General features: G+C 46.6%; 1 protein-coding gene across 4 annotated transcripts in view; it reads left to right on the top strand.

The window, feature by feature from the left end:
* Positions 1-23,440, top strand: part of LOC136106219 (gamma-aminobutyric acid receptor subunit beta-4) — an 83,253-nt gene that overhangs the window by 38,002 nt on the left and 21,811 nt on the right. For all 4 annotated transcript variants that reach the window (XM_071813586.1, XM_065846439.2, XM_065846438.2 and 1 more), the window contains one exon: positions 11,762-11,982. In XM_071813586.1, the coding sequence (XP_071669687.1) occupies positions 11,762-11,982 (221 nt within the window). The remainder of the gene's footprint in view (positions 1-11,761; positions 11,983-23,440) is intronic.

Here is a 23,440-nt window from a genome sequence, read left to right as displayed (position 1 = left end):
CTTTGATACATTCTTAGGTCATGGATACACAAAGTATTGACCTTTCTATCCAGCAAGAGTTTGCAGGTAAGGTTCAAGGAGACTTGAGGTTTTACAGTACAAAAGCTCCTGTTCGAGCCTAGTTTTTCTGAGTTCCAGTCTAGTTCCTGAACATAAATCCTCTTCCTCTTCAGCTGTTTCCCCCATAAATGGGTGTCAGGTATTCAAGTGTACAGGGTGTGAACCATCAGAGCTACCGGGTGTCTTGTGTTGCCCTCTTCTGGAAGGATAGTGTTGCCCTGTGCTTCTGTTCCTATCTGCAAGATTTCTATTCCCTCTCAATATTAGTGGCTATATCAGAACCCTCAGAAAAATTAAACAGTGCCTTTGGGTATTTTTATTATCTGGATACTTTATTTACCCAGCTCACATGGGCTCACTGCCAATAACTTTCAGCCAGCTCTGCAAATAGAGCTCCTTGGCTCCAGGACTGTTGGTCCTGGTACTGCAGAGAGCACTCACTCAGCATGGACAGAGACTGCAGCTTGTTCTCAGCCATTCAGTTGGCCGTGAAGTCGAAGGCTGCTTGCTTGTGGACCTTCACAGCCTGCTAAAACCTCTTTTTTTCTTCATGTATCCTGTAATAAGCTTGGCTTGTTCAGCAGAATCAGCAGTGTTTCATACAGCTGCATTTTTGAATGCTCTTGTCAGTTAACTGCACTGAACCCGTCCATCAGGTTTATGATCTTGCAGCCAAGACTTGGATTTGTTAAAGTGGGAGAATGATAGTATGGGCTGTATTGTGTGCGTTGCTGCTGCTGTCAGCCTGGACTGGTCCCTTTGGCACTAACCTGGCATAAACAAGGGCAGACTAACCCATTAATTGGGGTTAGAGGTAGACTACTGACTGGTCAGTACCCTTGACAGAAGAACAGAACAGATCAGTTGATGCTCCTGTACTTCTTGATTGTCCCAGCATGACTGTACAGTGCTCCGTTCACACCACAGTTGAGACAGCTGATCGCTAGCCCTTTTCTCTACCAGTAAATCACTCTTACTGAGATTGTTCCCTTAGGACCATGGACAACATCCAGATGTAGAAGCAGCCACCTCAGGTGTAGAACCAGGTCCCCGTGTGCAGGAGTCTTAGGGTTTTCAAGTGCAATATTTTGCATCCAGTTTGTTTGGGCTTGTTGAAAAGTAAGCCTTGTTATTCAAACCACAGGGCTGCCATCCTCTACCCTCAGGAGACCACCCTTGACCTAACTGAATCCTATGGCCAGAAATACATTCTACTCTTCTGCATTTCACCATCTTATCAGTGTACTCCCAATTATCCTTCCTACACAATCAAACTTTACTTTCTACAGGAAATAAACACCATTCTAACCTTTTGGTCAAGTCAACCTGTGACAGCCTAGTTGGGGTGATTGTTCTGCCCAGAACATATTAGTTGTCTTATATCATTTAAAGGATTTGTTTTCCTCTGGCTGCCTCCTGGGAAATTACATCTTTGTGGAAGTTTTCAGAACTTTGAATATCAAACCTTCCTTCTCGAAGTTAACACAGTGTCTTTAGAGCATTGTGTGTCTTGATAATGTTGCAGAGAGTGTCATGATTTCATTGCTCAGAGCTGTACATATAGCATTTTATTCTGCCGTGTAAAATAATAACATTGCTTCATTCATAACATGATTCCCCTCCTCTTCAGCCCCAAACTGCGTTAGTGGTCTAGACTGCCATAGGGAATTACAAGCTTTACTTCCCCTAGAGGGGAAAAAGTAATTTTTGTTCATTAAACACTTAGGATCCCAACATCTCTAGGCAAGTGCTAAACTGCAGCATGGAGGCAAGTTAGCAGTGTCTTCTTTTTAAAGATAAGTGGAAATGAGGCACAGGTGAAAGTGCCCAAAATCTCCTACAGAATTAGCATTGAATGAGCTGAAATTGATCCTCAGAGGTGTTTTCTAGAGTACCTAATTCCAATGGGCCTCTTTACTGCTTTAAGTCTGCATCCCTCCAGCTTTTTTTCCCCATGATCTCTACTAGACAGTGTCTACGTGGAGGGCTTCAGAACCTCTTCAGATTGGGGAAGAGTCTGACTGGACTGGTGTCCAGTAAAACTCTTGGCAAGGTGAAGAGGATGTTTCATTTAAACATAGAAAAGGTACAGAGGAGTGAAGAGTCCTGGGAATGTTTTGGAGAAATTATATCTTTCTGTTAGTAGGTTGCTCCTGCTAGACAGCCTATTGAGTTTTAACCACTTTAAGTGAGCATCTCTGAGCAAGCAAGAGGAGAGGTTAAGAGAATCAACAAAAGGGGCTAAGTTAAGATTTTGCCTTAAGTTAATATGGTAAGAGAGAGAAGGGATTTGGGAAGTTTTGATGAAGCCACCTGATGCACTAGCAGCATATAGGTGTAGGCAATAAGGCTTTAAAGATCTTCAGCAAGGGGAAGTACCCATGTTACCTGTGCTGTTTGGGATCCACGTCATTCCTGTGGTAGACTTCACTTGGCAAAACTTATCTTGTCACGGAGGCGAGGATCAGCTTGCCGCCTTCCCTACACTATCTCAAGCCAGTCACCCCTCTAACTAATCATTTTCTTCAAAGAAATTAGTCAGCTGAGCTCTGTCCCTGTTGAAGTGAGTATATTACCTTTTTTTTTAAGCTGTCCTGGTACTACCATGAGGCTTTACCAGTTCCCAGCCCATTTGTCAGTGAGAAAATAGTGCAAGCACCATCCTGAAGACTTTCTACCTGAAAACTGGTCAAATCGATACATCACCTTTTTTTGAACTGAAGGTGTGGCCTTGCTTCTCTGGCCTTGGCTGGCTATCTGGACAAAGCATGCCCTTCTGTGCTGGTTTGGGATGGGAAGGTATAGGAACCAAAAATGAGTTCAACCGTTTTTCATTAAGTGGTTCCTCTCTGGGAAAAACAATTTCACAAGTTATGATGATGTTTGGAGTGAAAGCTAGCTGATGATTCAGAAATGGGAAGGTTAAACAGTCTTACTTTTGGGGGTAGAATGGGCTCCAGGTTTGACCCAGCCGCTAGTTCATGGGGAACGGAGTGAGGACCAGACCAGCAGAAATAGTATGCAGTAGCTCACAGATTTTATGGTTTAAGAATAGAAACTGCCTGGCATTGTTTTCTAAGAGCTTGCCCGAGGAAGATGTCATGCTGCAGGTGGTGATTTTGGGATTGCTGCCTGTAACACTGAATAATTTTGCGGTTTTGCTTGTGCTGATAGAGCAGGTGCTACTTATCCCTGTGTCCATCAGTTTTGACTTTCTCCTCTTGACCTCTGCTTCCAGCATGACTGAGGCTGTTAGGCAGATGACATATGGTGCTGCCTCCCGCTTAGATAGGATGTTGATACACAGGGTCAAATGCCTGAAAGCTTTGTCCTGAGCAGATCAATGCCCTTTTGGCTTAGAACCCAGCTAGGTATGTCCTCTATCTTACACCTGCAGGACCAGCACCAATTTAGGTGCTGCAGAGATAGGTCATGGCTGGAGAGAAATAGGGCAAAAAAGTGACACTTTGCTTGCACACCCCTCATTGTTGAGGATATAGCTGGTATCTGTCCCAGTTTCTGGACATGCATTCAGCAATTAGACACATGCAAATTACTGCAAAAGTAGATCAGATTAGTGAGGGGAACATCTCCATGCAAAGTATTTCTCAGGTCCTAAAGAAAACAAGTTCAAGTGCGCAAAAGCCTGCAGCACGGAATGGCACAGAGCACATCCTAGAACCCAAACATTCCTGTCCCCTTGAATTACCGACAGAGACTGCAGGTGGAAGGTGCTTCTCCTGATCCCCAAGTTAACATCTGGTTATTCAAAAAATAAGGGAGGTGAAAAGAGATTGTGGCTTTCTCACCTGTTAAGGTGAAACCTAGGGAGAAGGGCAGTATCTAAAATAGTTGTCACTTTATATATAGCGGTTGTCATGCAGAACTTCAGACTTGTAAACTGGGCACTGGCTTGCATGAAAAGAGAGATTAAAAGCAGCATTTTGGCAGAATGCTCTCCTCATGAAGAGTACAGTAAGTACAAGAGCTGCTGCCTCCTGCCCTAAGCAAAGGTGACAGTCTGAACAGACTTTCTGCTGGTTTAGAACTGGAAAACGGGCTACCAGGTATTTACTTAGGTCTCATTAACTGGTGCTCATTAAGATCTGGGAGACATTGATTTATCTGTGTGGAAATAGACAATGCCTTACGAGGGCAAAGTAGTTTTCTTACATGAGCTTGCTAAGGAAGATCCGTGGCTGTCTTGATCTGTCTTTCATGTATTCTCCTGTCCATTTTATGTTACTTCAATTCTCTGCAACTGATTGCAGGCACATCCTGTCTCCTCCCCTTAAAAGTAATTGCTCTTATTTCCCCTGCCCCCTCCTTAAAATGAAACAAACTTGAGGACTACTTTGTCCTTTAATTTCTTTCCCAAGAATGATGGGAACAGGAGATGGTGTTTAATCATCAAAGAAGTTGAAGCCAGCAAACTGTTCATTAGTCTCTGGCAGTGGCAGCTTGGTTTTTACTAAGTCAGATGTTCCATTTTTCTCCATCTTTATGGAGCATCTTGGCTTTCCTAATGTTCTTTTGTGATCTTGGACAAGGAGACCATATGTCATTCGCTTATATGGGGAAGGGCTTTTATTTGGTCGCTTTTCCAAAAGGAGGTGCTTTGTCAAAGTCAGGATGGAGGGGTAATGGGGGAAAAAGTGGCACAGTTAGTGCTAGAGGCAAGTTGCAAAACCTCCTTTATCCCTCGTGCCCAAAGTCATGCAGCAGCAGAAGAGCAGTGTGCACTTCATCCTGCAGAAAAGTTATTGTTTCCAGTACCTTGCAAGTGCTTGGTGAGACACAACCCCCACTTAGAAGCCTGGAATAGTCACCTTCACTTTAAAAGCCCCATCGAAAGGTATCTGAGTCATTTGTCATGCGCAAAAAATGGACCAGGCACAGGAGACATCCATGTTACTAGAAATACTGTATTCTGGGCAAAGATTTGACCTTTTTGCATACATTATTCCTTCCATTTCTAATCCTGGCTTCTATGTCTAGTGTAGCTCCCAAAGAGGATGTGTGCTTCTGCCTCTGGACAAGTTTAATACTGGGGACTCTATAGGTCACAGCACAAAGGAAAATGGTCTGACCCAACCTGCCAATGATCTGCATCTTCCAGGAGCTGTGCTGAGGGATTGTGAAGCAACGTGCCTGGGATGGACACTTTTGGTGACTTTCTGTTGGCGGATGGAGCTTCTGCTTTGCATCAGGAGGCCCTGCATCCTTGGGCTATTCTTCCCTGTTAGTCCCTTCCTTTTGTGACTTGGACTGTATTTTCCACATTAATGCCTAGATCTTCCAAAATACTGTTGAGCTTCTGACCTCATGCTTTTGTAACGGCAAATTCCACAGGCTCTGTGGAAAGCTACTTCCATTACCTTGCCTTCAGTCGGTTCCTGTGCAACGACTCATTGCAGGAAGTCAGAGACAGTCATATGGCTCCATTCTGCCTTTAACCCCTGCAACAGTTCTCCACGGCATTGCTGCTTCCTGCCTCTATCAGAGCCTTTCTCCTGCTATTGAGAATGCATGTAGTTATTTGTGTTCTGATCAGTAACCCTCAAGCATCTAAAAGGGAGTGGGACCTTGTTAGCTTGAGTAGCATAGGGATATGATTATTTACTGACTTACTAAAGACTCTACGGTGAATCAGAAAAGAGTAAGCCTCATTAATATTTGTTCTAGAGTGATATAAATACAGTGAATAGCTAAACTGTGGAACTCACTACCAAAAGACTGCAGATTCCAAAGGAAAAATATTCTGAGATATAAGACAAACTTTCAGAAGAGAAATTGAGTATCTCCAGTTAAGAAGATATAAATTCTAGCTCAGGAGAATCTTAAACCTCAAATAGCTGGAGATTTAACTATCACAACAGACACCCTGTTTTGCTTGTATTCTTTCCTGCTATTCTCTTTACTGTTATTGAAGACAGGATACTAATGTAGAAAGACTTCTTGCCTGGCACAATACAGCTGTGTCTCCCAAATCACCACAAGCACACTTGTAAGAATATCACTTGGGACTTACACTGTGTTTGCGTCCTGCATGCTGACATGACACTGTGCAAGAGAAGCACAGCTCTTTCTGGGGAAGAGAGGCTGCTTAATTTTGGACTCTTTCTTTCGCTGCAGTGAGCAGAAAGGCACACATGCTGCTGTCCTCCAAAAGGCCATCCTTGAGCCTAGACACTCTCTCTGTGTGTGCAGAGGAGGACTTCCTTAGGTGGCTTTCGAGTTAAAGGCTGAAGCTGCGTTCTGCAGGGTGCTGAGTTGCTTCAACTGGTCCTGCCCTACCCCTTGCAGTTCTTTGATCTGTAGGCAAGGAAGTTCAGGTTCCCAACCTGAAGTGTTGTGTTCATTGGTGTTCTGGGTGCATCCCTGCACACTGGTCAATGTGCATGGCTGCCCTCAAGGAACTGGCCACATGCCCCTGTCCTTGCCTGGGTTGTGGTGGCTTCAGGGAGTATCTTCTACCCACAAGTGCTCCACCTTCACCCTGCCCTCTGGTTTGTCAGTGTTCCAGTGGCAACCAACCTGTGCTCACAGCACCAGCAGTGATCTGGTATTAGTCCCCTCTCCAGGACTCACATGTCCTATCACTACCTTGGCCTCCTGTAACTTTGCCTTCCTCTGCATAAGTGGGTTTGTTCCCATTGTGTTCAGGTTTGGCAGCTTTACTGTCCAGTGACAATGGTCTCATTTTTGCTCCCGGACTTCACAGAGTCAGTACAAGTGAGGAATGGTCCAGGCTGAGTCCTGGTTTGCTCTCTAAGGATGAGTGTTACATTCTAAAGGGTTTCTGTAAGATGGAGGTGCAAGGGCTTGTATGGTAGATGCTAATAAAAGCATAAAGCCCTGGAAATTCATTCTTGAATTCATACTAATGATGTCAGCTTATTTCACTTCTTGCTGTGCCTCAGCTGCTGTTCCCTTAGACTTATCTACTCTATCTTCTGAGAAACCGGAGAATCCCTGTGCATGCGTGACTGAATTTATTGCCTCTGGGGTTCTGCAGGAACCGTCCTCCATTCATACCTCTCTCCTGTCAACATTTCAGCCTTTCCCTCTGCAGTCATCTTACACCATCTTTGGTTTGGGGTCCCTGCTGAGTTTCAGGAAAGGCTGTGATTATCAGTCTTCTTCTCTTGTCTGGAGATGGATGCCGGCTGCCCTGTCCTCAGTAGCTGGTAGGATGCACTGTCATTTTGGCATGTGAGGTCCCCAACTAAGCTCTTGTGAACTGTCCATCCTCCTCGCAGGGAGGCACCTCTGCAACATGAGCGTGTGCTGGCTCCACATGTTGCTCTCACCTCTGTTTTGTGTGCGTCACACGCAGAAAGGAGGAGAGAGAAAGCAAGCAAAGCCTTTGCAGAACCTGTGAGTGGGGGAGGCAAAGGGGGCTGGGACTGACAGCTTGGAAGGAGCTGCTCGGCAGCGCAGACCGAACGGAGGCATGTGGAGGAGGAGGTCCCATGAGGATGGCTGTGCTGAGCAGCTTTCCTGCAGACTCAGATGCCATCTCGGCTTTGTGAGGGGCTGAGTGGAGTCTCGCAAGTGGCTGGACCACAGGGTCTGCTTTGCAGAGCAGGGAGCAGGAGTGCTGCAGTACAGAAAAGGGCTGGAAGCAGCGTTGGAGCTGTGCAGCTTGTGAGCTGCTGGGTACCAGACTTCTGGGACAAACCAAAGGGTCTGGCCACAGAAATGGAGGTGAGAGGGACAAGTTCTTTTGAAACACACAAGCTCTTTTGGTGTAAGGCGCATGTGTTTTGTAGGTCAGTGAGACTCAGCAGGGCTCATCTGGGGCTGAAACAGGCTTTCCACTCGCCAGCACCGTTGACTACAGTGTTTCCCAGTGGGATGCTGGTCAGGGTAGGTAGGTATAAGCTGACGTGAACACTTAAGCTACAGTAGCAAATCTCAGCTAGAGAGAGTTTGCAGCTATCTTTGGAAAGCTTGTTTTCCTGTGGGTGGAAAAGAGAGGACTAGTTGGAGGCACATAACTTCTGGTCATGACCACCCTTCAGAAGCCCCCTTCCTTTTTTCCCCACCCTTTACTTTTTGAAAACTGAAATCTAAGTTCACACTGAAGAATTTCCAAAGGTCTTTACAGTGCAACCTGTATGGAGCTTCTGATGAGGAGTGGTATTTCCCTTCCTCCAGTCTTGCCTGTCCTCCTTCAGTAGCCACCAGATGAAGCAGGAGGCTGCACAGGGTGACCTGGGACATGCGTGGGTCCTGCCTTTTCTCCCTGGTGCAGTAGGTGGACCTGGCAAGGTGAGCTGGGAGCTCTCTGCAAAGCTCCCCCATTCTTGCCAGAGCAGCGATTTGCCTTGGCCAGACCCTGTCCCCACCTTAGCATTTTATGGTCCTCCAGAAAAAGACCTAATGGAATCCAGGACAGGATATTTGGAAGCATTTTTGTTGCTATTGGAGCTGCACTGGTGCAGTGTGGAGAGGATCTATGCTGCACTGCTCACTTGTTTCTCCAGCAGCAGCAGAGACAGCTGTTACTGGGTGTGCATGCACAGAGAAATCCCACTTGTTCATCTCTAGCAGAGGGGACAGGGAAATTCAACTGTGTTGTCCCACTGAAGTGCTTCAGTGCTGAGCTGGAGGGGTGCATGGGCTTCGGGAGTGTTTGGTTTTGGAGCTCTTCATTGAGCATGGTAAATGGGCCAACTTTCTATCTGCTGGTGATGCTGGGAAACCCAGTTTGTGATGGATCTGTGGCATCAGTAGGCTTGTGAACGTCACTGGTTAGTGTGAGGTCTGGAAAACCCTTGTATTAGCCCACTGGCAGATAAAACCCTAGAACAAAGGGATTGTTTTTCAAAACTCAGTGGAATATCAGGCTCATTACTTTTGATTCCTGAACTTATCAACCACTGCATGCACTGGCTCCATCTGGCAGTTCTGCCTCTGCAGAACGATGTCACCCTTGGTCATTATTTTACACACCTCTGAAAGGAAGGCTATGATTAAGATCTCATCAGCTCTGGAGCCTGGCCAGGTGGTGATGTTAAGGTGTCACGTGGGTACTTCACAACTGCCTGACCAGGATATGGGGTATGAAGGGGAAGACAAGCTCACTGCTTTATCTCCTGAGTACTGGTCTATCTCACTTTCCATAGTGGGCCATATCAGGGCTTCTCACAATCCTCTGATCTGTATTCTGCCCTCTCCCCAGGACCTGGAGGCAGAGCATCCCTCTTCCCCATAGCTCAGTGCTGTACCCATCAGTATGTCAGTGGCACCTGTCCTCCCAGGGACAACTGAGCTCTGAGGGGTGGACACCTGTCTTGCTCTTTTTGTTATGCCCAGAAATCCTGTCCACTGTTCAACCATGCTGTGTGGGGCAGGGAGAGCAGGAGAACAAGAAGTGGAGCACAGGCATCAGCAGAGAGAGGGGCTGAGGGAAACCTCAGGCACCAGATGAACCATGATTATCAAGTGCTCCAGACTTTTGTGATGCTGCCCAAATAAATCTATTGTGCCAAGAAGCCAGGAATATTTGAGAACAGAGCTCAGCCCAAGACCGGGCTAGCTGTTCTTCCCCGGAAAGATCTCTGCATCTGAAGATCATCATCAGCCTAATGGGCTAGGGTATAAGCTTTTATTTCTGTAACCTTATAAGTTTGTTCCCGTCAATCCTGGAAATACAGAAGATGAGTTTAGAAATTGTATCTCTTGGGTGTTAATGACTGTTCACATTGTAAGCAGCTTGGAGATTGTTGCCACCTCTTGTCTGCTGCTGCTTGAGGGCTGACAGGAGCCTGCAATGCCAGCAGGGTGGCCTGGTTAGGGGTGAGGTGTTGCAGGGCTCTGTCAAGGATTAGGAAAATGCAGGTCAGTTAAGCAGCTTGCTGAGATGTGCAGGTGCAGGTCTCAAATGGGTGAGAAGAGTCTGTTACCAAGGGGTAAGAGGCTTCAGGAATTTGGGTGTTCTGCTCCTCTGTGCTCTCACTGCAATGCAGGTCCAAACACCCTAGGAGAATAACTACGGAGAGTACTTTGCTTTGCAAGGTCTTGACTAGAATGAAAATGTTTGTGCCCCTGAGAGATGGATTGTGAGGCTTCTGAGGCAGGATTTTAGCAGTCCTTTAAAAAGCAAAGCAAAACAGTTTCTTGGCCAGAAAGCTGTCACTGTGTTTTTGTTCTTTTCAGTATAACACAGAAAGTGACAGATATAGCTTTTGTATCCAGTCTACACCACAGTTTTACTCTGTGACCTTTTGGATATGCATGTGGGTCTGGATTTGTGAATCATAGCTAGATATCTGAAGGCTGGCATACCCATAATGTGAGATTATTTGTGCTTGTTTTCAGAGGTGCTAATCAAACCTGGCTTTGAGTGAAGTCAGTGGGAGAAGACAGGCAGGCAGGATGCCTCAGTGCTCAGCCCAGATGTTAGTGCATGAGAAGGGTCCTTGCCAGCCCCTTGCACAGAGCTGGAATTTGCAGATCAGAAACACCCATCATACAAAACCGTGTGGTCAGGAGGATTCCTGTGGCACTGTGGTATCTGCTTGGGAGAAGATAATTTACACACATTTGCAAAAATGCTGTTTATTTAAGGACTTGTGAAAAATCACTGACTTCTCTAAGGCCACTGTCAGCAAGAGTTGTGCCCACTTACTAATCAACATCCTGTTATTTTAATGCTATCTGTTTTACCCCCCAAAATTTTGGCTACTAGCCTATTTAAGACTTGTTGTGAGAATATTTTCTATCATTGATATGTACAAGACCCCTTCTTGTACTACTTGTTTATCTGAGAAGAGCTAATTGTTCTTCTAGTATGGTGACGCAATACCGTCTCTCTGAATAAGCTGATCTGGGGCCTCTGGATCTTCCCTGGATGTGCTGTTACTGTCCAGCAACTGGTATGGTTTCTGCAGAGGTACAGCTGTGAGCCACCAAACAGCTCTCCCTGCCCTCTATAAAATTCTTGCCTTAGCACCAGTTTTAAGTTTCAACTTTTTTACTATTGAGCAGGAGATACATATGGCATTGTGCTAGCTGGGGCTGGTTACAGAACTGCCCCTTTAGCAGTGGATCATGCTCCACTGGTGACAGATTTCCTCCACATATGTCCTTCCTGAGAATTGCAATGAACTCCCAACATAGCTCATGTAACAAGGCAAGTGCTAATAGCTTGTCACGGCTGGCCTGGGTTGACTTTGAAACCTTGGTCTTGAGGTGAGATTCTCCATGTGCCCTTGGGAATCTCCTGAGTTTCTGCTCAAAATAAAATTGACTTTTACCAACTGCATGGTAACAAGCAGTGGGTGAGCATGACTGCATTGTGTCCAGACACCTTTACATGACTTAACTGAGAAATCAATCCTTGAAGTCTTTGGCACAGTGTAGCCCACTGTTGGTTGACATCCTTCAGTGCTATGGTAGTACTAATTACTACTAGTTTTGCAGCCAAACTCTAAGCAGGTTGGGTCAACATGAGTGGGATGCAGTTTTGTTTGATTGGAGTCATGTCATTTAGTCCCCTACAAAGCTTGGGTTTGTTTCCATTTTCCTAGAACAAAGCACAGTTGCCCCCACTGGTGGAGGTGTGGACACAAACAGTTGAGTGCCAAGGAATTTGGAGACTCACCAAAGGTCTCAGCTGTGGCAGTAGTGAAGGGACTGAGCTACCTCCCTACCCTGGAGCCAGGCTGATGTTTGCATGTTTATCTCCCAGGACTACACCATCACCATGTACTTCCAGCAGAGCTGGCGGGACAAACGCCTGGCGTATAACGACCTTCCTCTCAACCTGACGCTGGACAACCGGGTGGCTGACCAGTTATGGCTGCCTGACACCTATTTCCTGAACGACAAGAAGTCCTTTCTGCATGGGGTGACAGTGAAGAATCGCATGATTAGGCTCCATCCTGATGGGACTGTTCTGTATGGCCTGAGGTAAGTCTAAATGGAATCTTTTATTGCTGTTGAGAATGACATCTCATCTAAACTTTTCGTATTTCCAGAGATATTCTGATATGCCAAGGACCCAAAAGATACTTAAGTGTTGCACGGTTTTACATATCTGTTCTTTCTCCAAACTGGAAGTTGTTGTGTTCTTCAGGCCTTCAAAGTTTCTTGTGCTGCTACAGACAAATGCTGGAGATGAGAATATAGTCTGCTCTGAGTATTTCAGGTCATTGTCATTCATGTTGCATAACACTTCCATTTGAAACACTCATTTTCAGTTACTTGTAATATTCTGCAAGTTTGGCCTATGGAGACAAGACTTTGTTACTCTTGTATCTAAGGCTGAATTTCTGTAGCATTTGAGTCAGATCACTTTAGTCACTTATGAGATAGGAGACATGTTTTTGTACAGTTAAACATCTCTCTTTACCAGAGAAATTCTGAAGATTGATACTTGAAAATTTATATCTAGTAGGGAAACGGTCCTCAGTGAGGAGGCTTTTTATGGTGTCTGGAATGAAATAACATAGGCAAGTCCACAGCCTTTGAAAGCGCTTTGTTCGCATGTGGTGCAGGTGGCAGACGTTTGGCTTTACTGTATTATCTGGATATGTGGAGATTGCCAGGATAGGTAAGAAAGTTAAATGGAGGATGCAGAGGGCTAAAAGGGGAGTTTGAAGGTATAGGTGAGAGTGCAGGTTTTGAATGCTACAGCTGAAATCTAGGCAATGATTTTTGCTAACTCTGTATTTGTCTGCTTTGAGCTTTTCTCCTAGTTTGGGTTTTTTTTTTTGACTACCAAAATTCACAGCTGGCTTTTTAGACCTGCCTCCACATTCACAAATTATTGCGACAGCAGCTCTGGGCTTACATCCCAGTACAGCAAAGGCGGAGGAAAGACCTTTCTCCTTCAAAGAGAATACACCCACCCTTCCCATTTACAGTATCAGCTCCTCTGCTGCTTCGTGTTTTGTGGCAAAGTTTGACTTCTTACGATTTTTTTTTCCCCTCCTCTTGAAGTAGCAGGTCTGTTTTGTGGAGGGTAAGGCTGGGTATAGGCACAGCAAGGTAGCAGGCTGCCCAGGGCATTGTCCTGCCAGGGCAGCAAGGTGGCTATGCCCTCTGCTTTCCCTATGGCAGAGTGCTGGGAAGCTGAAAGAGCGGTTGATGCTGGTGCTGAGGGACAGGCTTGTGGTATGTGGGGTGAGGTATGTAATATTTTTCCCTTCTAATCAGTGGATGCCTCTTGCTCCAGGCATGGACAGAGCAAAAGGTGCGACAAGCCCAACTTTGTGACTCTGTGCCAGTTCTGCTGCTCCCTTCCTGGGACAGGTGCATCCATCTCTCTACCTTGGGCCAGCGATGTTGTTTGGCTGATACTGCCAGGGAGCCCTGAGCCAGATTTACTGGCCCACCAGAAAGACTGCAGCCTTCCCACAGCTGACTGCCCCAAATTTCTTCATTATGTTACAAGAAGAGTGAAGGTCAGGCAAGAAGATGCTTTGACTTGTAGTAGATAGGAACATAAGTTCAGCCTTTTGGGAAGGAGGGTGGAAAGAGTGTTCTTAAGCTTAGGCTGCTCTTTGCTGCTGAGCCAGCCCACCCGAGCATAGAGCTGCCTCCCCCATGCTGGTGGGAATTCTTTGCACACACCTGCACAGAAAAAGAAGCAGAAATGTTAGTACATTTTTATCAGCTGCCATTTAGTCAGCTCAGATAATGAGAATGTGAAGCCTGCAGCACAGGTGACAGGCAGTAGAAGCCCTTAGAGGGTTTGTACTAGAGCTGGCTTGGGCTGGGACACTGTGCAAGCACCTCCTGCACTGTCCCTTCCCTTTCCCTCCCGCGGGGCCCAGCAGCACGAGGAAGGGAGCTCAGCTTCCCCGCATGACCTGTGTAGATGGGTGAGATGAGGAAAACTGCATCCAGGCTAAGAGAAAGAAAATGACAGCTGTTTGCCCCTGTTATTTCCAGGGCCATAGTAAGAGCTGCCTGTGTTGTTTTAACTTTTGGCTGGTTTTCCTGGAAGCTGCTCTCTTGCCCCTAGAGAAAATGGCAACTGCAAAAATGAAGCACTGAGTAACTGCAGCTCCTGTTCCTAAAATGTACCTCAGGTCAGGGTGGGTGGCTTTTTATAATCCTGAAGGTACTGGGATTTGGGGGGACAAGCCAGGTGCCCTGAATGCTTGTAGTCCCTCTAGCTTTATTTATAGTAGTATGGACAAAGATTTCTTTAGGGGTGTTTTCTGTGCTGACCTCTGCACCTGTGATGTTGCTGACCACAGAGGTACTAGGTCCATTTTTGCAGGTGCAAATAATTGCAATACTATTCAAAAATACATAGCCATGTGTACAGCAGGTGTAATAAAGTAAGAAGTCATTGAATATTCGTTCACCTGTGTTCCCTTTATCTTTGTAAAAACACATTCACGCTTGTCCTGAAAACAGGAAGTGCAGGTCTTCCCTGTACTTTGAAACCTGCTTTTGGTCTTTTCCTGCATTTTTCAGAAGGATTCGTGAAATGGAGTTGCCCTGATGGAAGAAGGCCAAAGGACGCAATTTCTATTTCTTTTCTTTTGTTTGATAGTTTGTTTTTCCCTGAGTGAGATACCACAGCTCTGGTCCTTCTCCTGCTACCTTCTTGCGAGTCGCTTCCCCCTCCTTTGAGCTGATCCTGTATCAAAATGACTCAGTCATGCTATTTGTGGCACAACAGTCATTTTTCTTTCCAGCAGTCTCTGATGTCAGAGACCAGGGACGATGACACCCTGGCAAGCCCCTGCCTGCAGCAAATGCTCAAGCGACTGACAGGATCGGGCTCAAGCGCTGGACCAGATCCCAGGGTCCCAGTTAGCTCACATGGAAGTCAATAGGTATTTTGTTTCTGACTTCAACGAGAGCAAGATCAGGCTTCAGATAACTTGTTTGTATGAGCAAATGAAGCCCTTTATTCCTCCACTCCATTGTGGAAGTTGTGTGTCAGAAAAATGTATGCTTGTGCTTTTTTTTCTGTAGAATTAGCAAATTAGTGGATGAGGGGAGTGCAGCATATGTAATACAGCTACATCTTAGGAAAGCATTTGATACAAAAGCTTGCTTCAAAATGAACTCCCACTGGACTTGGATTAAAAGCTGGTTACCAGGTCTCTAACAAAAGGCGTGCACAAGCAGCAGTGGGCTGTGCCAGGGCAGCGGTGCTGGGCTGCTGCAGGGCTGGAGGCAGGGCTGGTGCTCCCTGCTGCCTTCCCCAGAGAGTTTGCAGATGTCATAAATCCCAGAAGGCCAAATAAGGTCCTGCAGACCAGATCCCGATCCAGCCCAGAGAGCACATTTATCTCTGCAAACACAAAGTGGGATCACAGAATCACAGAATGTCAGAGGTTGGAAGGGACCCGGAAAGCTCACCCAGTGCAATCCCCCCGCCAGAGCAGGAACACCCAGCTGAGGTTCCACAGGAAGGTGTCCAGGCGGGTTTGAATGTCTGCAGAGAAGGAGACTCCACAGCCTCCCTGGGCAGCCTGGGCCAGGCTCTGCCACCCTCACCAGGAACAAGTTTCTTCTCAAATTTAAATGGAACCTCTTGTGTTCCAGTTTGTACCCATTGCCCCTTTGTCTTATCATTGGTTGTCACCATCCTCGTGACACTCATCCTTTACATATTTATAACCATTAATGAGATCACCCCCAGTCTCCTCTTCTCCAGCTCCAGAGCCCCAGCTCCCTCAGCCTTTCCTCACACGGGAGATGCTCCACTCCCTTCAGCATCTTCATGACTGCGCTGGACTCTCTCCAGCAGTTCCCTGTCCTTCTGGAACTGAGGGGCCACAACTGGACACAATATTCCAGGGGTGGTCTCCCCAGGGCAGAGCAGAGTGGGAGGAGATGCAAACAGGCAGAGCTGACAGGATTCTTGGGAGGTGTAACCTGGCATAACAGTACCTGATCTTGCCTGGCCCTCAAACACCTTGCAGGAATTAAAAGTTCCTGTGAAGCGTAGGAGAGTTGGTCACCTGTGGCACACAGCAGAAAGGTGCTAAAATGATGTGGAAAGTCTGCAATACAAAGTGAAGCTTAAAGGAGCTGCCCACAAAGACAAAGGAATTAGCTATTAGGTAGTGGATGGAGGAGGATAAAACAGGGAGGGAGAGCTGGATAGCACTGGTTGAATTCTATATATTTTTCCTCCTGATGGCTTTTGTCAGAAATTGCATTGGTGTCATCAAATTTTAAACTAAAAATTAGGGAGAAATTTTTTTTTGTTTAAGAAAAAAGAACGTTGATGTTTCACTTCTAATTTTATGTAGAGAATTTTTCACTTATGTCAATATTTCCCTCACTATTTCAAGCTGCTTTACTACCACTACTGACATCTGAGCAACACAGGGAATCATCAAAGGCTTTCTTTGGACCTCTAGAGACTGTCCAGTCCACCCCTGCCACACTACTGAATAAGCTTTACGTTATCACACCTACAAGCTATACATTGTAGTCTCAGATTTTTATATGCTTTTCTAGACCATGTAGCATCCACTTGGTAGTGAAACAAGTTGACAGTTGTCAAATGCTGATGTCACCAGTATTTTGCTATCTGTTTTCAGAGACCTAAAAATAGAAACAACTGTAACAATGCTGAAATTCTCGCATGCTAATTGGAAATCATAGTTGAAACCAGCTTTAAAATAATCCTGAAGGGAAATCTTGAAGCTATTTGATTTCATTCTAATTAGGGACAAAACCAGATTCCAGCAGAACAGGTGCTTTGGGGAGCCCAGACTGCATCCTTGAGCTGGCAGGGGGAGCAGAGGGGCTGGGGTGGGGGAAGCAGGCGTGAAGCCGGGTGGACAGCAAGCGAGAGGCGATGCCTGTCTGGCGAGGAGCCCAGGCGATGTAAACCGAGCAACCGAAAAACTGCAGAGGAATTTGAAGACGGAGACTAATTCCTGTGCAGAGAGAATGAGGGATCTCCTGCGAAGGTGGTAGTGGTGGTGGGGAGCATGTGTATTGTGGGGTTTTTTGTTTGGTTAGTTGGGTTTTTTTTGGATTTGTTTTATTTTTTTAATTTTATTCCTGTCCACAACAGTCACCGCAATGGGGTGTGTTTTAGAGATCAGGCACTTCGGATGCATGCAAAGGTGCCAAGGTATAGCACGGCTCTGAGCCCAGTGAGGGCAGCAGATCTCCACTGTCCTCATCATTGTAAATACCTGTTCAGTGCCTAAAGCAAGAGGGAGAGAATTGTCATACTTCAAACAACTCAAAATTTGCAGTTTTAGACTGAGAGAAGCTGAGCCCATCTGCTTTGGCAGCACTTAATTTTGGCTTTTATTGGGGTAACTTCCCATCCTTCAGCTGCTGCCTGTGAGGTAGCGGCTCCTGGGGGACGTCAGCCCTCACACTGCAGCAAGCTACTGCTGACCCGCTTGTGGATTTGACCTTATTTCCAAGCAAAGCAGCAGCTAGAACACCACTTCTAGCTCACCTTACATAGGGAGAGGACACACGTTAACAGACACATGTAAAGTATCCCACCCACTCACTCACCCAGCACCAGAGACCCCCATGCCAACTTGGTGTGTGGTTCCTCCAGGGCTGTCCTGCCCTCTCTCCATGGCTGTGGCTCTGCTGGAGCTCATTATGGGCATTTCACAGCTCCCACCTCCAACCTGTCTCTTGATCAGGACCCAGCCTGGTCTGTATTACATTCCCCAGGTCCCAGACTGGGGTTCTTGGGTTATCCACCTGCTAGAAAGGTTGCTCCTGTCTCACATGAAGCCTGCTGTTTGCAGCCATGTCCTTGTTCTCTTCATGAATGTTCTTTGATTTTCAGCAGTGAAGATGGTCTGATGGGTTAAAATTGAGATTTTTCTGTACTGAGACCACTGAAAAATTTTCTTCTCCTCAGAGGCAAGAAGGAAAGAAATCTGCGATTTTTGCTTCCCCTTCCCTTTCTGAGAGAGGTATCTCTGGAAATGTGAGAGATGATTCAGGCTCTACCCTGCCTCTAGGAGCTTTGCCTACTCCATCCTCAGGTTAGGTAAAGGCAATGGAAATCTCTCCTTTGACAACCTGGATGCAAAGAGTTAGGCTTATTTCCATCCATGTGGCCCCTTGGAGCTAGTTCTGCATCCCAGGACTGGGATGAAGGACCGAGCTGGAAACACTGGAAGAAAGTTTAATAATGTGGAATTTCAGAATCACCTTAGAAGCAGTGAAGAAATTGGAGTTCACTAAAACAGGATAAAGCAGCAAGCCAGAGCTGCTTCCCCATTGTTAATGTTGCAAGAAAGGAGCAAGCATGATCAGGGTCTGGCTGGAATTGCTGCCTGTGCTGCATGTCCTATAATCCTGACTGGTTTATTAGCAAAAATAGAGGTCAAGTAGCACCCACAAACAGCTGATTCCCACCATCTTCTCACAGATCACTGAAAGAGTTTGCGTGCCCTGAGCCCATGGCTCACTCTGGCAGTACCTCTTAGTGTTCCTGCTTATCCTATCCCAACCACCAGCCTGAGCCCATCCCTGCATCCTGCCTATGTTTTTTTGCTGAATCCCAGAGGTTAAAGTCAGGGGTTACTGTTTTATAATTCAACTTCCTCCCAGCCTGATGCTGTTGAAGGAAGAGACCTCCTGCTCTTTTAAGTGGAAGTCACTGTTGTCTGAAGCAACCGTAAAAATTGTTCTCTTTTTAAACATGGTTCCACTTGGGTCTCTCTTGTTTCCCAGTCCAGTTGACAACTTGCCAGGCTCATGGTGCATTTGGAATAAAGAGGCAGAAAAGCAAAGCCTTGCAGCCAAGGCAACTCTGCTTTATAATTTTCCAGGGTAGAAAAATGGTTAATTTAGATGACTAGTACCCTGAGAACTAGTTTAGAAGAACCTTTTTTTTCCCCCTTCCCTATCTGAGTGCAGTGCGCGCTGTTATTTATCAAAGGATGCCTATACAAGCACAGATGCTTTTGGAAACAGAATGACCTTAGCAGGATTGTGCCAAGGCTTATAGAGTCAGTTTTGGGCAAACAGGCACAAGGGGAAAAAATTCCATATCCTTGCCTTGCTCTTGGTTCTAACATGACCTCCAGGAGTTTGCAGAGATCAGACTGTGTTAAAAGAATGGCAAAATTCACCATGGGTTTATAAATCCCTCCAGGCCCTTCGGAGTTTGTGCTTGCTGCCAGGCAGAAGGTGACATTTGCCAGCATGGTTTTACGACTGACTTTGAAAATGTGCAGAGTAAAAATTCAATTTTGGTTTTTTTCCCCATGTTCAGCAAAACAGCAATTTTGCCTTTCCCTCTACTCTTAGTCACCAGAATTCTCTTACTAGTCTAACTTGGCCCATGGGATGAGCCTTCACAAGTCCTGCAAAACCTGAACTCTTTCCATTCATTCTTTGAACTGTTGTGAGCTTTGGGATTCTGTCTCTGTGTGGAACAGGAACATCTTCAGCTTCTTGGGAAATCTGAAATCCAAAAAGTTGCAACCAGCAACTTAAAAATATTTATCCTTTACTGTGAGAGTGTTTGTGGTAGTCCCTGCATAAGGACACTTGATCTGTAACTGCAAAATAGGGGTAAGTGCCTGAGCTACTGGCTCCGTCCCTCCTTTTCTTAGGAAGGCAACAGTGGGGGTATTTGTGCAGTACTCATCCAACTCCCATCCATACTGAATTTTAGGGAAGAAGACATTCAACTGTGGTAGTTTTTAATAGCAGGTTGGAGCTCTATGATGCTCCATGTCTGTGAACTTATATAATCATTCTAAATAAGACACAAGAAGCCATTAATAAGTAAACAGCAATGAGGAGGATCAGAGAGGGAATGAAATGGCTGGTGGTGTTCATGTCAGAGAACAGAAATATTTGTGGAGGACTGATGGCTGACAGAAATTTGAGCATTCCCTTTTGAGCTGTAGCTGTGGTGGGACAGTCCTCTGCTGCTGCTGGCTTCAGCTTGTGAGTGTAGGCAGCGGTTGAGGGTCAGGTTGTGGTACCCTTTCTGTGCCAGCATCTCCTTTGTCAATCCAAGCAGATGGGCAAAGCTTTCATTGTAATAAATAGAGACCTAGCACTCATCCTGTTTGACTCAAAGCTCTGTGGCTGCTTTCCTAGAGATGGTCTCTACCTCTCCTGGGGCTGAAGGATGCTCTTCAGAGCAAGTTATCCAGGCTACTTTGGCTTCTGCTGCCAAAGCTTCTTGACATATCTCATGGATGCATATCCTTTCTGTTTTTGAGATGTACAGTGGTTTCTCCACAGCCCTGTCTCCCCCCAGAAGAACTGTGTCCACCTGCGAGATGTGCAGCAGAATAGCAGCGCAGTGAGGACTTGGTTGCTTGATAGCACGACTGCCTGCAGATCTCAGGAGAAATTATTAGGGCAAGGGCATTGATGTCTTTTTTTTTGTAGGGAAAGAGATATAAAGGTTGTGACATGTGAGGGGGCTGACCTGGAGACCCACAGGGTGGGCAGAGATTGAGGAAGGAAAGGGGAGACAGAGGATGGTGGTGATGGCCAGGCTGGGCTGCTGGCGGGAGCGGGGCCGCTTCATTGAGCGCACCGTGCAAAGCGCAGGCAAACCTCTTCCCTTGGATGGGCAGTGTCTCTGTGAATTGCCATCAAGGCAGACGAAATTTCACACCACACAAATTTTTTGAATTTAAAAGGGGAGGGAGGTGGGCAGAGAAGCGTGAGAGGAGGAGAGGGAGGGAGAAGACACAACTTGGCCAGAGGCCAGCGCCTCATGCTAATGCCACAGGGAAGGTGGCATCCTTCCCCAGCGTTGCCTCTGGCCCCCGTGCTCCCTGCTCCCTTTCACTTTGGTTGCATCTCCTGGAGGCAGCGTGCTCTGTCTAGAGTTGTTTACAGGGTGATGGTTTGTTCTCTGTCTCCTCATCTCCTTTTTCACAGTGAGCATCCACTCCTGCTCTGCTTTCTGTCTTTTAACCTCCCATTCTTCTCCAGGTCTCTTTCCCCAGGCTGCTTCACCCCTTGCTTCCCCTGTTTCCTCTCCTCTGTTCCCTTACCCCAGTGGCCTCCTGTCCTGCACTATCTGCTCTCCTGTCTTTCATTTCCACTCCTGCCACCCCAATCAGTGCTCATGCTGTCATCAGTCTTTGCTTTTCTCCTCATTTTTCCACACCTTACTTTCCTTCCACCTTTATTGCCTGTTAACCCTGTTGAGACAGCCCTGAGCTCTTCATGGTCAACGCCCCCATCTATCTCTCCAGCCCTCCCCATGCTCTTCCATGTGCCAAGCAAACACATCTCTTCACACAACAGCTCAGAACATATCAATGTAATACATTTATGGTCATCAAAGCATGAAGCAGAGGTTGGTTCTGTGGCCTTCTGGACCAGAGGTGGCATGTGCTGTGACCCCAGAAGGCTACTTGAGGTGCCTGAGTTTTGCTCCCATTCCCCTTTGAGTGTAAGAGGTGGGTGAAGTCTCTCATCCCTTTGAACCCCACCTCCTCATAGTATACAACCACCAAAGGAAATAGAGAAATCTCGTTGGCCTCTCTAGTGGCAAGAAAACATTGAGTTAGTCGCAGGGGCCAGAGGTGGATATTTCCCCAACAGTGACAGGTGCTGTGTAAAGCAATGGCAGAGTTGTGATGCAGTGGGTCACCAGTGGACTTCAAGCAGGACATGGCAAAGAGAAGTTGGTGTCCAGGAAGCTTTTTTGAGATCTGAAGTCTAAATGATTAAACACCCCTCTCCTCTCTGGGATACCACTTGCTTTATCCTAAGTAGGGCTGGTTTATCAGGGTTTAGGAAGCCCAGAGACAGGACCTGAACTGAACCTGGTTACCCCAGGCCAGCTGCTCCTAACATCTTGTCCTTGTACAGAACGTCCTGTGGTGTTGGTGTCCCTGGGCTTGCCAGGCGCACCTCCCTATGGGTTTGACACCGGCTGAAATGCTCCAGACAAGCAGGTGGCTACAGCCCAGGACAGCCACGTGTGGTTGTGCTACCTCTGCTCTGAAAACAGAACAAAACCTTCACCTTGCGTGGTTCAAATTCTTACCTGCCCAAGCGGTGTTACAGAGGCAGATCACCAGGAGTTTGGGATCTGCAGCCAGTGGGGATATCCCTGGAGGATGCTGAACTATACATTGTGGATAAACCTGCCTTTTGATTGGAAGGAAGGAGAAATTGTCTGGCTTTTGAGGACAGATGTCCTCTTAATCTTATTTTTCTCCTTTCTGTCCTACCTGTCCTGAGGTTCTCTTCTTTTTTGAAATAACAGAGCTAAATTCTGCCCTGATGTAAATCTCTGCTGATATAAATTGGTGCGATCTTGCAAGAATCATTGGAGTGGCTCTGGATTTATGCTGGCTGTTAGTGTGAGCAGGATTTGGCGCATGGAGTGTGGTAGCCATAGCTCACTGTGTCGTGCTCTGCATTTCCAAGCAGCACTGCAGGTGATAAGCAAATCCTGTCGAGAAGCGAGAGGGTCCCTCTTGAACCAGAAAAGGCTTCCCCTGGATGTCCTTTGTGTAGCCAAGTTAGTCAGGCTGCAATTTTGGGATGGACTCTATGGAAAGGTTTTAGCCCACAGCGTCCCACAAATGGGGTGGAAAATTTTCATTTAATACATTTTTGCATCTCACACTTTAGGGAAAACAGGAAAATGCATTTGTAACTGCTATTTCCCACGGGTGCAGTATAATATATACAGTATATGCTGTGTGCGGCATAAGGGAATGAGTCATACCCATTCATGACTCTTCGGTCTCAGTGCCTGGCCAGGATGGACACTTTGGGCTTTCCTGGCAAGGTGCAGGTCCACCCAGGTGTGCTTCAGATCTGCTGTTCCATGGTGGGCTCATGTGCACAGCTGTCCTGGTCCGGGAGGATTAGGGTGGGAGAGGCATTGTGTTTCTAACAGCCCTCCTGAAAATGCTGAAGTGGGAGGCTGTAAAAGCAATACATGCAATCCCGAAGCCATGGTGATAATTTTTAAGTGGCTCCTGTCCTGTTATCCTTCTCCCCTTCTGAGGTTTCTCCCCCACCCCGACCGCATTACAGATAAAAGGGTTAAGAGCTCACTTGGGCCCCCTGCTCGGAGAAAGGGCAGCTGCAATGTTGTATCTAGACCCAGTGAGGATATATATAAATTCCCTCCGTCTCTTTGGATCTATTTATAGCATGGCAGGCAGTGGCAAAGGCTCTCCTCAAGGCTTCATCTCCTACAAACAGTCTTCACAGACAGCAGAGAGATAAATTTAGCACACGAGATTTCTTAAAGCGCCAGCAGCTCTGCGGGGGCCGCTCGCCTGCCCTGCTACAGCCCCCACCCGATACCCCCCAGGGCTGCCCTCTCTCTCTGGGGTGCTTGCTGCCTTGCTGCCCCTGCTTTTCCCCACCCTTTCTAATTTATTTTGTCCAGCTTCAGCCCTTCTCTCTCCATTTCTGGTTTCTTTTTTGATCATTGATTTTTTTTTTC

The sequence above is a fragment of the Patagioenas fasciata genome, chromosome 11, assembly GCF_037038585.1.
Source record: "Patagioenas fasciata isolate bPatFas1 chromosome 11, bPatFas1.hap1, whole genome shotgun sequence".
In the NCBI taxonomy this organism is placed as follows: Eukaryota; Metazoa; Chordata; class Aves; order Columbiformes; family Columbidae; genus Patagioenas; species Patagioenas fasciata.
This window is presented reverse-complemented; position numbering and strand designations above follow the sequence as displayed.